The sequence below is a fragment of the Dunckerocampus dactyliophorus genome, chromosome 19 (assembly GCF_027744805.1).
Source record: "Dunckerocampus dactyliophorus isolate RoL2022-P2 chromosome 19, RoL_Ddac_1.1, whole genome shotgun sequence".
Classification (NCBI taxonomy): domain Eukaryota; kingdom Metazoa; phylum Chordata; class Actinopteri; order Syngnathiformes; family Syngnathidae; genus Dunckerocampus; species Dunckerocampus dactyliophorus.
Window position 1 is genome coordinate 4593883 of NC_072837.1, and position 15533 is coordinate 4609415.

A 15533-nucleotide genomic window follows, 5' to 3' on the forward strand; every position below is an offset into this window, starting at 1 on the left:
ATGGTAGGTGCAGCAGAAAATGCACCACCACCATGCAGACATGTCCGCGGTGTACCGTGATCAAGTCTTAGCTTCAGTTGGACTTTGGAAATCCAGCCACGCAGCTACAGTGGTAGTTCCCCCTCACTGTGCGCGGGAAGTGCCGCTCTACAGTGGCGGAGCTACGTGGCGGCCAATGGTGGCCGTAGACACCCTTGGTCCCTCTCCGGCCACCCCACTGGCCATCTAGACATTTCAGCTACCAACTTATTGAAGCCCTATGTGAGTAATGGCCTCACACAGGCTCAACCAATGTTGCTGTAACCACTGGTTGTTTATACTAGGGGCCGTCAATAAATTACTATTGCGTTGAAGGGAGTTTGTTAAAAAAAAATGTCATATATTTCTAAACCATACCACAAATTGATCTATAACCATGTCAAATGTTTTGTCCTACCCTAAAAGTAAACATGGAGCAAAAGGTTTGCCAAACCGGGTGCTCGGAGCGTGTGCCCGACTACAGTGCACCTTGCTGGGCCACGCCAGGTGGCTCCTCCCGCTCTATGCTCCGGTTCTCCTGACCTCTGTAGCGGCACACCAGCTGCTTGGACCATGTGTCTGAATACAGTGCACCTTGCTGGCCCACAGCAGATTATCGGTATCGTATTGGTCTTGAGAAGCAGACAGTTACTGTTATCGGTTTTAAAAAATAAAATAAAAATGATATTGTGTATCTCCAATAATTACATTACTTACAAAACGATTAATTAACCAGCATCACAGAACAGGTTGTGCTCTTTCTTTAAGGTGCATTTGGAAATCCAGCAGCAGCACTGTGCAGCTTTCGCTTTTCCGTCACTTCTTTTTTGTTCCACATAGGAAAGCTCCTGTTGCTGTTACATCCGTGCTTGAACAGTAGTTTCAGAAAGTTAAGGACAAGAGCCTGTGGTGAGTTTTTCCACTCCTTTAACCGTCTCCCCCTGTCCCAGGAAACTCCCTGCTATTCCTTCTCTGAGGACATAACAGCTGCACGTTCTCACTTTTCACTGGCTGTTTGAACTCTACCCCAAAACAAACAACAACAAAAAGATCACCTCAAGCATGAATTTAAAAAGTGCTACTGGGGCAGACATCATTTTATAGCGTTTGATGCGATACTAAGTTGATACAATAGTCAATCCTGCTCAAGTCATCTTCCATTGTTTGACTGGGAAAACACGAGGAAGTCCATCCTGCTCCTTCTCACAGCTGGCCTTCAAATCCAAGTCGTTGTGTAAACGTTGCCCTATGTCAATATCAGTGTGTGTGCCCATGTACATAATTACAGATGCGCCCTTCCTGTTAAGCTGTCATTAAAAAAAGGGGACTGGGAAAGACTCCAGGCTACAACCACCGCTTGCTCTTACGTAATCATGTCATCCCGGAGACAAGTGAACGCACCACAAACAATTGTCAGGATATGGTGCTGGACCTCATTTTACCTTTTTTTTTTTTTTTTTTTTTAAATATTTGTCATCCCTTTTATTGAAAAAGAAACCGAGAACATCTGGATTGCTCATTTTCACACAGTGGGAATGGGGCTTGACAGTGCGGTTGTTCCAAACGTGGCCGTGAGAGGGCGCACTGAGTCTTTGCTACATCAACAAGGGATGCTGCTGCCCACCAGACAAAGGACAGCAAAGGGAAATATTATCAGAAGCTACTTGGAGTTACTATAAGGTGCTTCACTTAAAAGCAAACATAAACATTACGATTGCCTAGAATGTGATACAAGTTGAGGAAAAACATGTATTTTATTTCATTTATATAATTAACAGCATTTGATTTTAAAATAGTACTACTAATAATAATAACAATATGAATAATATATGGAAAATATGTACTTTTTTACACTCATGTCCTTTATAATGTTTATGATGTATCTTCATTCACCTTGAGAGAAAGAGAGACTACATCTCACACACACACGCGCACACACACCTCCTCCTCCACTATCAACCCCCCCTCCAGGCAGTGGGAGGAGCCAGCCCGCCTGGCCTGCCTCTCGAGTGAGTGTTAAACAGTGCAGCTAGCCACCGTACGTGTCAGAGGACTGTCTGTGCTCCCCACGTAGATGACTGCTCCACATCTGGTGTCTGCGCTGCTGAAAGACAGACTAACTGGTCCACGCGTGATCACCCACAAGTCAGGATAAGGTGAGCATCATCATGGTGGTGGCAATGTGAGTGCTTGCCATTGCACTCCACGCTGCGATTCACCCTTTGCGCACAGATGGCAGCTTTTACGCATAGAGTGGGAGTCAGACAGGAGTGGAATGTAGTGTGTAGTCTGCAAACTGTCTGTGTGTGGGTGATTCGGCTCCTCAGGTGAGACAACGCGAGACTCAAGTGTCTTTTTTTGTTGTTGTTCCACGCCAGGTTTCTTCAGCGTGGGAAAGGATGCCGGCGATCGTAAGTAAAAACTCCGATTTGGAGTTTGACTCGTTACAACCGTGCTTCTACCCGGATGAGGACGACTTCTACTTCTGTGGTCCTGACTCCGCGCCACCAGGGGAGGACATCTGGAAGAAATTCGAGTTGCTGCCCACTCCGCCCCTTTCCCCGAGCCGAGCTGCGCTACCAGGGGAGCCGGCTGCAGCCTCCCCGGAGGCGGACCCCCTAGGCTTCGGCTTAGGGGACCCACTAGACTGGGCTTCGGAGCTCTTCCTCCTGCCCGAGGACGATATCTGGGGGGCTTCCGATGATCTGGATCTGTTCGGTTCTACTTTGGATACAAACCCAAACAACATCATCATCCAGGACTGTATGTGGAGTGGATTCTCAGCCAGAGAGAAGCTGGAGCGGGCTGTCACGGAGAAACTGGGCAAGGCTATTACGAGCGCCACGGTGACTGCTCCGGCTCCTGTGGTGTCAGCTGCTGGACGAGATGTGTGCGTGAAAGCGCCCGAGACTGTGATCCGCAGCGCGGTGTCAGAGTGCGTGGACCCCGCTGTGGTGTTCCCCTTCCCCGTCAACAAGCAGAGCGGCAGCGGGGACTCGAACGTGAACAGCGTGAACACATCCACGAAGACCGCCCACAGCGACTCAGGTAAGGATGTCCGCCAAACGCAACAATAACAAACACTCACTACGCGTAATTAGAATGACTTGTTCATATGACCGGCCCACAATCGGATTACACACACACACACACACACACACACACACACTGGTGACACAGTGAACTGACTTGTAATCAGAAGCCCCTTCTTCCGGCAGATGGCAGTAAAATAGGGAATTGTTTGTGTATGTGTGAGCTCAGTTGGCATGTGCACAAAACAATCAAAAGATCTACTGCTTAAATAGGAATACACGGGGAAGGTGCTTTACTAATGCTTCTTTAGTGAGATTATGGATTAATTAAAGACAATTAGTGCACCGATTAGTGATGTGTTGCAAAGGTGCTATCAAAACATGTCGTCATGTCTCCACTGTTTAGGATAATAAAAACAAGATAGCTCGGAATAGTATAAACAAACACAAAGACCTCCAGTTTGGCATCATCGACGCAGAGGAGGGCCCTCCTATTTTATTTTTTTCAAGGGGGTGACAGCTTTGAACAAGCGCTCCATCTCGACAGCTGTCTCCCTGGCGCCCCTCCAAGCCTGGGGGTAGGGGCGGCGAGGCGGGGGACTTAAAAGTGCGGTGATCCAATTGCTGCAGACGCTCTTTTCCGCCGCATGCACGCATGCCACGTCTGTAATACTCTCCTTGTGCAAGACACAATGCAAAGAGCACGTGTTCAGAATGTAAAGGGAGCGTGGCCAAACCCAGCGCTGCTGGTGTATTGCCAGTTAATGGAAAGCCTGGCCCCAATGCAAGTGGGCTCTAACGGAAAATAGCGACAATAAGGTATCACATGTGCGCCCGCCCTTAGCCGGACGCGTGTCAACCTTCTGCAAAAGTTCTGTGGAAACTGGTTGACTAGGTGTCGGCTCGGTATTAAAGGTATTTGCGAGAGGTCAAAGTCAGCGCCTCTGATGCTATCTCACTGAAGGCTTCCGACTTCCGCCAGACGAAGCAGATTAGAAGTATGTGAAGACTCGAAAGGCAGAAAGCCAACTTGCCTGCTCAGCAGTGAGACTCGACGTGTCAACGCCTGCACAGCAGATTAGCCAGCAGTGACTGACACTAAGCATTAAGGCGCTTCTGCTTATGCAAACAGAATTGAGCAACACCCCCTTTATCTGCCTCCTGTCTATAATACCTGCTGGTACACATGTATGACATTGTGGGGATACTTGACAGATGAAGTCACTCACAGTCTCTTTTGCTTTCCCAGAAGAAGAAGAAGAAGAAGAAGAAGAAGAAGAAGAGGATGATGATGACGAGGAGGAAGAAGAGGAGGAGGAGGAGGAAGATGAGGAGGAAGAAGAGGAGATTGATGTGGTGACGGTAGAAAAGAGGCGCTGCACAATCAGCAAACCCGTGGTCTTAAGCGGCGTCCCCAAAAGCCAAGACCAGAGAGGCGCCACCTCAGGGTCAGGTGCAGCAGGTCGCTTTGTCAGTCGAGCCCCGCAGGAGCTCATCCTCAAGAGGAGCTCGGTGCACCAGCAGCAACACAACTACGCCGCGCCCTCGCCCTACACGTCAGACGACGACCCGGCGCCGCCTTCCAAAAAGCAGAAGACGTCAGACAGCTCAAGACAACCCACCAGAACCACCTTCTCGTCCTCCTGCGGCTCCGTCGCATCAGGTCCACGCAGCAAACGCAGCTCCAGCGGGGACAGCAGCCCGCGAGGAGGCTCGGACTCAGAGGACAGCGAACGCCGGCGCAACCACAACATCCTGGAGCGCCAGCGTCGTAACGACCTGCGCTCCAGCTTCCTGACGCTGCGCGACCATGTGCCCGAGCTGGCGCGCAACGAGAAGGCGGCCAAGGTGCTCATCCTTAAGAAAGCCACCGAGTACGTCAGCTCCCTGGAAACGCAGGAGCTGAGGCTCCAACAAGAGAAGGACAGGCTTCAGGCCCGCAGACAGCAGCTGATGCGCAGGCTGGAGCAGGCAAGGACTCGCTGACACGCCACCGCCATCCACGGCCAAAACACTCACACACCTTCCCGTGGGTGACTCCGCCTCCCCCGCAGCCACCACCAAAATCGCCAGTCTGTAGATTGGTACACTGTTGTCGGCCTAAACACTTAAGCACAGACACACAAGGCCTGCATGTACACAAACATCTCAGAGGACGCTCATCACACACTAACTTGAGGGGGAGGGCGGGGCTTAAAGGAGGGATACTCGGACTTTCACTGCCGCCACTTTTTTTGCACATTTGTTGACGTTAAGAATGTTTAGGGTTTACTTTTTCAATCCAGTCACATTGAGGAAAGATAAAGAACGAGGAAAGAAAGAAAGAGGCTTTTTATAAATATATATATATATCATGTTTTGGTATTATTTGTATCATTGGTTTTGTACTCACTGTGACACCAGCCGGGAGTCGGTTGTGATTCCTACAGGGACCGGTGTTCGAGGGCACTTTGTTTGGAGCGCTCAACTAACTTAGCGTGCACGTACAAGACGCCGTGCACACTTCTAACTTTGCCTTCACCACTGCAAAAGCGGACAACAAGACTATATGGACCCAAGCGATGCCACTACAGGTTCTCTTTCTCTCCCCTCACTCCTCGATCACACTGGTGCTCAAACCAAGTCAGTGGATGTATAACTGTGCACCTTGCTCGCCGACACTTTTGTATATAACAACAGTGTACAGACAAAATACACTCAGATCTGCCTTGTTTTGTAATACATTTTGTCCTTGGTTTTTTATATAAATATATACATGTCAGGAAGCTGCCAATAATAACTAGACTGGAAGTTTATATACCTTTAAAAAGTACTGTAAGGCCTCAATTTTTGAGCGTCACAAACTTTGTAATATAACAATATATTGTTTTTCCTTCCTCGTTTTTCTTTGTATTGTATCATATTACTAATTCTACACATCTTTTTAGTGTGAACCTGATACATACTAAATTTGATACTTATATTTTCGTATGAAAATGAGTTCTCAGTAGATATCACTTTATCTTTTTTCATCTTCTATCTCAAACTTTTGTACAGCAAATGTGTTCTATCATGTACCTGGACTCTTCTTCTCTCTCTTTTTTTTTTTTTTTTTTTTTTACTACTTCCTCTCTTTTTGTTTATATTTGTAACTATCGGGTGCATAGAATTGGGTTATACGAATATAGGTTTTCCTTCTCTCCCCCGATTTTTAAAATGTACATTTATTAGTGCTGCAACTCATAGCACTTTGAAATACCTCATTTTGAAAAATAAATAGACATCATAAAACCGTCATATGTGTGTTTTACTGTTTGTTTTGTTGCTCATCCCGACAAAGAAATAAAGATTTTTGGTTCTGTAGCCTCACACCCACCCACACACCCACCTACACACACTTCAAGTGCGTTGGAGCACGCACACACACACGCTCCCTCTCGCGCTCTCTTTCGCTACGTACATTGTTCGGGCCGTTGCCATGGAAACTGGAGCAGCTGCTGAGTGGCAGACACAGAGTGAGTCTTTTATTTGTCTGTTCTGTCTGTGTATTTCTGCCTTGTGTGCATGAATACAAATGTGTGTCTACCTTTTGTACAACACCCCTCCAAAATCACCACCACCTCCTGGTCTGTGTGTGGCCCCCGGGCGCCCGATACCCTCGACCTTGCGCGCTGGAGGCCACAATGCCACGACAAGGCTGGATACTGTTTACCAACATCAGCCACATGGCTCTAGCCTCCTCCCCTTCTCGTTCCTCCTCCCTCCGCTCCCTCTATTGCCGGGCTTTAGCCCAAATATGTGCCACTCAGGGGTCTGGCCAGGCGTTCTCTGGAGATGGCTGAAAGAGAAATCTGTTGCCACGGTCTGAGTTGCCATTCAGCGGGACGGCATGCTCACAGAGGGGGAAAAGAAAGGGTCGGTGTGGAGGGAATTAAAAGCGCATAAAAACACACATCGCTGATGACTTTGATTAATCCTTTTTAGCAAACAAAGCCCCTTCCTAGCTTGACTTTCTTCTTCCTGCTCAAACAATATTAGCCAGCTCTCTTAGATCCTCCACATTCAGCATCCAGAGGTATGCGCACTACGCAAGACGCACCATGAAGACGGATGACTTTGTTTTGGACTTGAGACAGCTCGAGACTGAGCCTCTCCGCGGGGGAGTGGAACTGGTGGATTACGTAACAGGGGTCTGGTGTCTGCGTGCACGCTTAGTGTGCATGTGTGCGTACGCTACAGGAGTCTGGTGTCTTTGCAAAGTAAAGTGTGCGCCTCCCCTCATGGGATCCCCCTCCCACCTCCCTCCCCTTCCCTCGCCATCTGCCTGATGGCTTATCCTACTAGGTTACCGGATGAAAACAAATCCACGGACAATAACATCTCCGGTAAACATAAAAAAATGGCACACACTCACTTCCAATTTTGAGGTTAATTGTGAGTCTTAACAGGACTCAACAAAGGCCGAACCAAAGACAACAGTGACAAACCTGAATTTGTGTCCACTTATTCAAATGAAGATCATTTGGGAATAATTTTCTACAGTTGTGTGCACATTTTTCACACGTACGTTCAGATCTTGGTTGAGGATACTACTCGTCCCATTTCTGTGACAAACCGTGTGAGAAGTAGGGTGGAGGTGTAACTGGTAACTTGAAGTGATAGGCTGGAGAGGACATTATTTCAACCCACAAGAGCTGGTCCAAACTTGGGTTGAGAGTACCACTCCATTGTAACAAATGGTGTCAGAAGTGGGATGGTTAGCCCTGAAGAATGGATTACCAGGACAGGTAACTTTTTGTGACGGACTCAGAGTACGAGTTATTCAAAACAACAGACCCAACCTGGGTCGAGGGTAAGGGTCCTGTGTCACACATGCTGTCAGAAATGGGATCATTAGCTGTGAGGACACACATAGTGTGCTCATTTGGGAAAACCCTTGCGACAGGTAACCCTTTAAGACAGACTTTGGGGGAGAGTGCAGGTTTTTCTGTAGTGAGCCAGGTCGGATGGACACTTGGTATAAGACACCCTTGCTTGTGTGATAAACCTTTTAAATGGGTGAGGCACTGGAATGATTGGGACATGATGCCATGTCCAAGATCCTTGCTCTTTCAGCACATTGTGACCAGTGGTGTCAGAAGTGGGATGGTTATCCGTGGTGTGCCCATTTTGAAGGACGTTTGGGATATAATGTAAGGGCCTAGCCAAAGTCTTGATTAATTATAGAATCAAGGGGAATTTATTCTCTCTCTCTCTCTCTCGCTCTCTCTCTTTCTCTCTCTCTCTCACACACACACACACACACACACACACACACACACACGCACATGCACACACTGTCTGAAATAAGTCTAATTTCACAGAGTTAAACAAACATATGGCAATGGCTTTTCCCTGATTAATACCCATTATCCTGCCTGGACTCCCTGACTGGTGGGACCGTCCAGACACACACACACACACACACACACACACACACACACACACACACACACACACACACACACGACACTTCTTAATGGGCTTACAAATCTCTTGACTGCTACACATTAAAGCTGTAAGGGAGATAAGGTTGCATGTTTTTTGTTTTGTTGTGTCACTTCCGATGACGACACTTTTATTGTCTCGTCGAACAGGGGATGTGTATTCAACATGTTAACCTCCCCATATGGAGCAAACAATGGCGGCTGTATGTGCGCACAACTGTGTGTGTGTGTGTGTGTGTGTGTGTGTAATGTGCCCAACCTCTGCACAAAGGCATGCCCGGGCTGTCACCCATTGCCAAGCACTCTGCCATGTGTGTGAAGGGAGGGGGTCACCATCTGTTGAGGGGTCCAGTGTGGTCGCAGGTGCTCGGAGACAGTGTGTGAGGGACATTTGAGAGAGGGCATCAGGGAATGTGTGTGTGTGTGTGTGTGTGTGTGTGTGGGTGTGTGTGTGTGTGGGGGGGGGGTATAGGATGATGGTCAGTTCTTCCTGGGAGTCCATCTCCAAAGCAGCGTAAGATGGATTCTATACAAAGAAATGCAAAGCTTACAGTAATAGCGGAGCACATATAGTGGACCAAGAGGGATGGGGTGGTGGTACAAGAGAGAAAAGGAGGCCTGAGTGTTTGATCAAAGTTTACCAAGTCTGAGGGCATTTGCATACAGATGGTACTGTAGCGTGGCCCCCCGGCATACCTTTCCCTCTCCTTATTTGTCTTTCTCTGTGTCCCATTCCCTCTCTCCCTCGCACACAAATGTAATAGGGTTTCATTGAACAATCCATGAATAGCCTTTCAAGAGTGTGCTCTGAGGAAGAAAACGGCCTTGGCCGCACAACACAGCGCTTGGAAAGAGAAAGCAGGGCCGGAGGGAGCGCGGCGAGGCAAGAAGGGGAAAAGAGGAGCGATATATAAAAAAAAAGTGGTGATGATTAGGACAGGATTAGGGAAGGGAGAGAGGGTCGACAATGGGAAGAAAGAGGCGGAAAAAGCCACTGTGAAGTACTAATTATTAAAACAAATTCCAGCGAGGTTTACCTACACATATCTATGCTAATGCCCGTTCATTCACTCACTCAGCCTGTATTGATGTTGAATGGCATTGTCCCGCCGCATCGCTCTTATGCAAGCTATATATCTCTTTGAAACCATTGTTGACATGCAACTAGCTTGCTGTTCCAAACACCAAGATGATGTCCAACAACAGTCGCGCTGTACCCGAGCTTGACCACTGAAAACAAAGAATTCTATGTTGCCTCATTCGCCACGCTGCGTTATTTTAGCTTTCGAGAGTAGTCGTTGGATCATTTGTAAAGTGAAAACAGTTGCACAAAAGTCAAAGATAAGCGATAAGACAGATGGGGTGATGAACCACAACAAACCAACAATTACAGACACCAAATGTCAATGGAACGATGGAAAGTTGTCTCGGCAACCTCTAATAGTAAAAAGCCTCAAAGTCGAGGTTTTTTATCAAACTACAGGGGAAGCAACTAGAATAGCGTTTAAATATAGACCTAGAAACCATAGGCTTGCTGAGACCGGATGGATGCATAGACCTCACTGAATATTCAATGGTATGTTCCCGAGACACGTGTTCTCACGAGAATGGCGGAAAAGATGACCACAATATTAGGTTCAGAACATTTTCTCTAAAAACAAGCATCAAACGGGGTGTGCACTGCACGTTTTCACCTAAAAACTGAAAAAAAAGTGTGTCCACTTGGCCAAAACTTGTTTTGTATGCTAAAAAGTCCCAAGCCTTTGTCTATGATAACGGTTTCTGCAGCACCAGATCACTGTCCTCTAAGCGTACCAACTGTTATTATCCATGCTGAAATGCTACATGAAACACATTTTGGACTGGCCTTTTATTGTAGCCAGCCCAAGGCACAGCTGCGCGACAATCACGCTATGCGATCAGCATCCTGATATGCCACACCAGTGATGGATGATCTCGGCAAAGGAGAAGTGCTCGCTAACACATTTAGAGAGATTTGTGAACAATATGTGAGAGAAATAGGCCTTTTGTGTACACAGAAAAAGTTGTAGATCTTTTGAGTTCAGCTCATGACAGATGGGAGAAGAAACCAAAGTGTGCAGTATAGTTAATAGTCTTTCTTTGTACGTCTTTGACCGATCTCAAGCCTACAGGAGACTGCACAAAATGCTTGTTGCTGGTGGGTGGCCTCAAAAATCAAGTGTTGAGCATAAACAAATCGTTTGCTTGTAAATATGATTTATACTTCCAGACAGACTTATTAAGGAAATGCCCATTCTGACATAGACACACTATTCTCTGAGTTAATATGAGGACTATTCTCATCAAGATTATCAGAAGGTCTGACAGTTTTTGTGGATGCATAATCGCTTCTGAGTGTGTGTATGTGTGCGTGCACAACCCCATTGTGTGTGTTTATTTGGAGTAATCACTGGCTGCCTCTGTGTATGTGCATATGCATCACGGTTGATTCATGAGTGCTGCTGCAGCGGAAACAGATAACAAATGCTTTTCGGGTCCAATAAACTCTCAGCAAATGATACTAAGATAAACCCTCCTTTGTTTGCTGCCTTGAAAACTGAAGACTGATTGTTGACAGCTCACCATCACCTCAGTCCTCAGCAGACCCCTCTGGACGGTTCTGTAGCTATATATTTCGTTACGTAACGGGTTGGCGGCAGTGGCTCAGCAGGTACAGCAGGTCGAGCAGGTCAGGTCAGCCTAGCCCAGGGCAGATGTGGATACACATGTAGTTTACCACGACCAGTGTGTGACTGCGGAGTGAATGAATGAATGAATGAATGAATAATGGGTTCACTTCCCTGTGAAGCTCTTTGGTTCCCGTGAAAGCGCTACATAAACCTGTAAAACACTGTGCACACGCTGTACATTAGAGTCGTTCATGAAATAGATGCTCAATTTCTGACAGCCAGTTTGCTTGTTTCATTAACATCCAAGCAAAAAGGAGGCGGGAACATAATTGCAAGTGACTAATGTGTTGTTTGACTGCAGTTAATCAAGTCATTCATGCATACTGTGTACTCCCTGAGGTGGTTTGCATAAGGTTTGAATCTTAGTCTAAGGCAGGAAGTATGGAGCTAGGAGCCGTTTGTAGCCATTTAACCTAACTGGAATTTGCTCTCTGTCCTGTTTGGGGAAATAGTTAACACCTAACACATGCAAAATGTAATGAGTTAAAAATGACCAGCGATATCTTGGTCTTTCTGTAACACTTTGGGGGTGACCTCACTTCTCGACAGTTATCTGTCAGTTTGACGGCGGGCCGAGGATGGGCCAGGCCGAAGCTGAGGCCTTGGCCGGGGCGGCAGAATCCTCAGCAGGCGCCTGGCTGACACATGTGGGACAGAGCCGAGTGGAAATCGGGTTAATGAATCGTAGAGCGAGGAAAACGGCGGGGTTGCTCGTCTTTCAATACCTCCCCGTCACTATCAGTTGGACCGGCGCTCATCTGCACGCCGCTGGGAGAGGACGAGACAGCCGGGTCAGTAGGTAGCAAGATTGGGAACAATAGATGTGTACGGGACAAAGCGAGCACTCTGATGTGTCATGGTCGGTTTTTGGGAGGTTCTTTTGTCTGCGTCGACTGGTTCTGGTTCTGTTTCGTGTAGAATCACGCGGGATATTTAATGGCTCATTTGATATTTTTATCCTGTCTAATGTCATCATCTCCTCTAACCGCTGTACATAGGAGCCTGTGGCCCATGACCGCTCTATTACAGGCTTGTCTGCCCGCTGTCACTTGTCTGTGACGGATCAGGGCACTCCAGACAGAACCACCAGTCTTCATTTTAATAACATTACTCGTTTCTGCCTCATAGAGTGAACACAGACGCAAATGGCTGCTTCTTATTAGATTGCGAAGGAACCCATCATCCATTCCCAGTCGGTGCTGACGAGATTGAGCCAATTAGGAACAAGCAACCGGACCCTTCATAATTCGCCCTATCTGAGAGGATAAAAAATATATTAGCATGTTTAATTGCAGGCTTATGCCCATGTGTTCGACAGCTGTTGAGCCAGACAATGGCATTGTGCACATTCAGATCGGTGTGCACTAATCTAATCAGCAAACCTTGGTCAGGGATTAAGTCAGTATTTCGGACATCCATCAGAAAACTGCCGGGATTACACACAAGGTTAATTATGGATGAATTCAATTTGGAGGGGACAATGGAAGAATAAAGGTAATAGTATTCACAGGCAACACGGCTGAAGGACTCAATGCTGTTTTACACCAACTCAGGCGTGACACTGATTACTTTAATTGGTGGGAGTGGAGGACATCACCGAATCCCGTGGCAGCGCCATCCATCACACGCACGTTTGATAGAGTCCACCAGAGCGATCGAACCCTCAAACGTCTTTATTTTTATTGAATGACTCAGAATGTGACAGCATTGTCCAATGGCCTACACTACACAGGTGCGGGACAACATGGAAAAAAGGATGTGACTTCAACAGACAATGCATTTTCACATATATACTCACCAAAAATATAAAACGCAACAAATGTTTTCATGAGCTGAACTCAAATGTACATTCTTTTTTTTTTTTAATCTCTGTGAAATATTGTTCACAAATCACTCTAAATTCATAAATCATCCACATCACAGGTGTGGCATATCAAGATGCTGATTAGACAGCATGATTATCGCACAGGTGTGCCTTAGCCTGGCCACAATAAAAGCCCACTCCAAAAAACAGCCAGTATCTGGTGTGAACTGGTGTTAAAGCAACAATGTCTCCAATTGGAATCTTCCCAAAAACTTCCACGCACCAAGAGGCAACACGTAACAAATCCAAGAAATTTAAAAGAACTTCCTTTATTATGGAATCTGTAAAACTTACTGACAAACGTCTTACAAATAAACGTACGAACAAATCAATTATTATAGAAATCCACTGACAGAGACATCCTACCCTGTCAAAGCACATTACAGGTGGCGCTATCATCGGAAAACTAAACCAACTTAGCGGTTGGAACAGTTGCATCAACAAGACAACGCCCACTCAAAATCCAATCTGGAAGATTTACTGCGAGCGGCATCTTGTGCACACATTTCCTCTTTTGTTCCTTTGTCATTTGAATGTCTGGCAGTGATTCATGTGCGTCATTGGGATGGTCCCTTCTGTCTTTGTCGCAAAAATAAGATCTCAATACAGGGACACACAGCGGAGGGATGCCACTGATGCTCTGATGCAGCTTCATCCATCACTGATAATGGCCGAGGACAGCTGTGTGTTCAGTCCTCCCTCTCCCTCTCTCTCTCTCTCTCTCTCTCTCTGTCTCCCTCTCTTTCCATCACACTACAAGCTTGAGGCAAGCCAATAGATGGGAGGAGGGGTGTATTTAGTCTACCTCCGAATATGCAGCACTGTCCGGCAACCTCTACTAACACACCCACATAGAATACAACCGCCTGGGGCGAGACCCAGATAGCCGAAAGTGCCCGCCTGCATGTTGCGCTATCTAACTTCCCCAGGAACCCGTGACGTACCCCTGACACACAAGCAACCTCCAGCAAATTCTATGCATGAATTTCTATGCATTTTCGCATTATCACACATGTGAATAAATCCCCACGCAGACGCGCTAAACTGTTTAGACTGGAGTTAATGAAGAGATAACAGCTGATGTGATTAGTTTCCACATGAACTGACTCAGACGGCCTTCTGTGTACATGAGTGGAAGTGGGCTCCGCCAGACAACGCTGTCCTTGAATTGCCTTACTTATGTTAACTAGGTTGCTTCACTATAGGCAAATTGAAATGTTATCACGGTAGGACAGAGTGGAGCTTCCATGCCCTCCAACAGCTGATGCTCTCCACTCGATGGGGAACACACACAGCACATGCAGTAGACTGGGCTCATGTCCGATTGAAGAACGGGACTATAAGGTTGGACAAAATCTATTCCGGAATGCTGGTTGATTTTTTGTTGTTTCAGATTCCGAAACAGTTTTTCCCCCCACAGGAAACAATACAAATAAAAATGATTTACTCTAGGATCAAACTGTTACCATCATAAACCCTTCATCAAAATACATAATTCTCGGGGTGACCAAACGTCCTCTGTTCCCAACCTGTTTCCATGTCCTGTCTTTTTATTTTTTATTTTTAAGAAAGTGATGAAATGTGTTGGTCTTCATTGCCATTAAATTGACCGACATTATGGTACTCTCCGGCATGTGACGTAGTCCCCGAGAGGCTGCTGGATTTGCTAATATGGCTAATATTATTTCATACTTTCATTCTTTTGACCGGCAAGTCACAAAAAGGGGGGTATTATTTTCTTACAGGACCATTTTTATTATACAGAAGAGACATTATTTCTATCAAGACATCATTCCAGAGATGTCAAAGTTATTTTTGCACAGAAGGCTTATCTGAATTTGTAGTATAACAATTTGAAGGCATAAGGCATATTAGATGTGAAGTATTATTTGAGTATCATATTGCCGGGCCGACTGTCCCGGTCTTTGGTAATCAAAATATGGTCACCCAGCATAATACATGTAAAAATAAGTTAACCACTCCCCATCTATTTTTTCTGGCTGTCACAAGTGTACAACACTGTAAAACGAATCACACGCTGCCTTTGATAGTAAGTGCAGATACTAGGGGGAGATTAAAATGTGACAATATTTCTCGTTGAAGAGAACAGCAGTCTAGAGGGAACAGGGCAGCCAGAAGTCTATCGGACTGTGAACTATGTATAGCTTCGCTACTGTGAGTGACAATACTTGTATTATGGAGGTGGCAGTGTGCGAGGCAGGACTGGAACCGTACATTAAGTGCTTTGCCCACACTATAAACCTTGCAATCCAACCTGCATTCAGTGTTCTCAGCGTCAGTCATTTGCTCGAGTGGGTGCCTGCATTTCTTTTCCATCGGGGATCAACAGGTGTAACAGAAGCTGTAGTAATTCTACGGTTGATTAAACTTACTTAACATTTGTATACGATCGCCGCATAAGACTTCCAACAAAACATGTGAT

The 15533-nt window shown here is 46.3% G+C and overlaps 1 protein-coding gene and 1 long non-coding RNA gene across 3 annotated transcripts in view; one reads left to right on the plus strand and one right to left on the minus strand.

Moving 5' to 3' along the window:
- The window catches only part of LOC129172022 (uncharacterized), a 121904-nt gene that overhangs the window by 526 nt on the left and 105845 nt on the right, over nucleotides 1-15533 (minus strand). The gene's annotated exons all lie outside the window — the stretch shown is intronic.
- On the plus strand, nucleotides 2025-6326 carry mycn (MYCN proto-oncogene, bHLH transcription factor). 2 transcript variants are annotated; one of them, XM_054761337.1, is made up of 3 exons: nucleotides 2025-2174; nucleotides 2397-3066; nucleotides 4300-6326. In XM_054761337.1, exons 2-3 carry the CDS (start codon nucleotides 2418-2420, stop codon nucleotides 5034-5036), a joined length of 1386 nt encoding a protein of 461 aa, XP_054617312.1. In that variant the 5' UTR covers nucleotides 2025-2174; nucleotides 2397-2417; the 3' UTR covers nucleotides 5037-6326. The 2 variants fall into 2 exon arrangements, with proteins under 2 accessions (XP_054617312.1, XP_054617313.1); XM_054761338.1 differs by having other exon boundaries at nucleotides 4303-6326.

Bases quoted from the DNA above. Each gene is read 5' to 3' on its own strand.
- mycn (XM_054761337.1), top strand. From the start codon at position 2,418: ATGCCGGCGATCGTAAGTAAAAACTCCGATTTGGAGTTTGACTCGTTA. The intron at 3,067-4,299 runs GTAAGGATGTCC...TTGCTTTCCCAG, and splicing joins GACCGCCCACAGCGACTCAG to AAGAAGAAGAAGAAGAAGAA.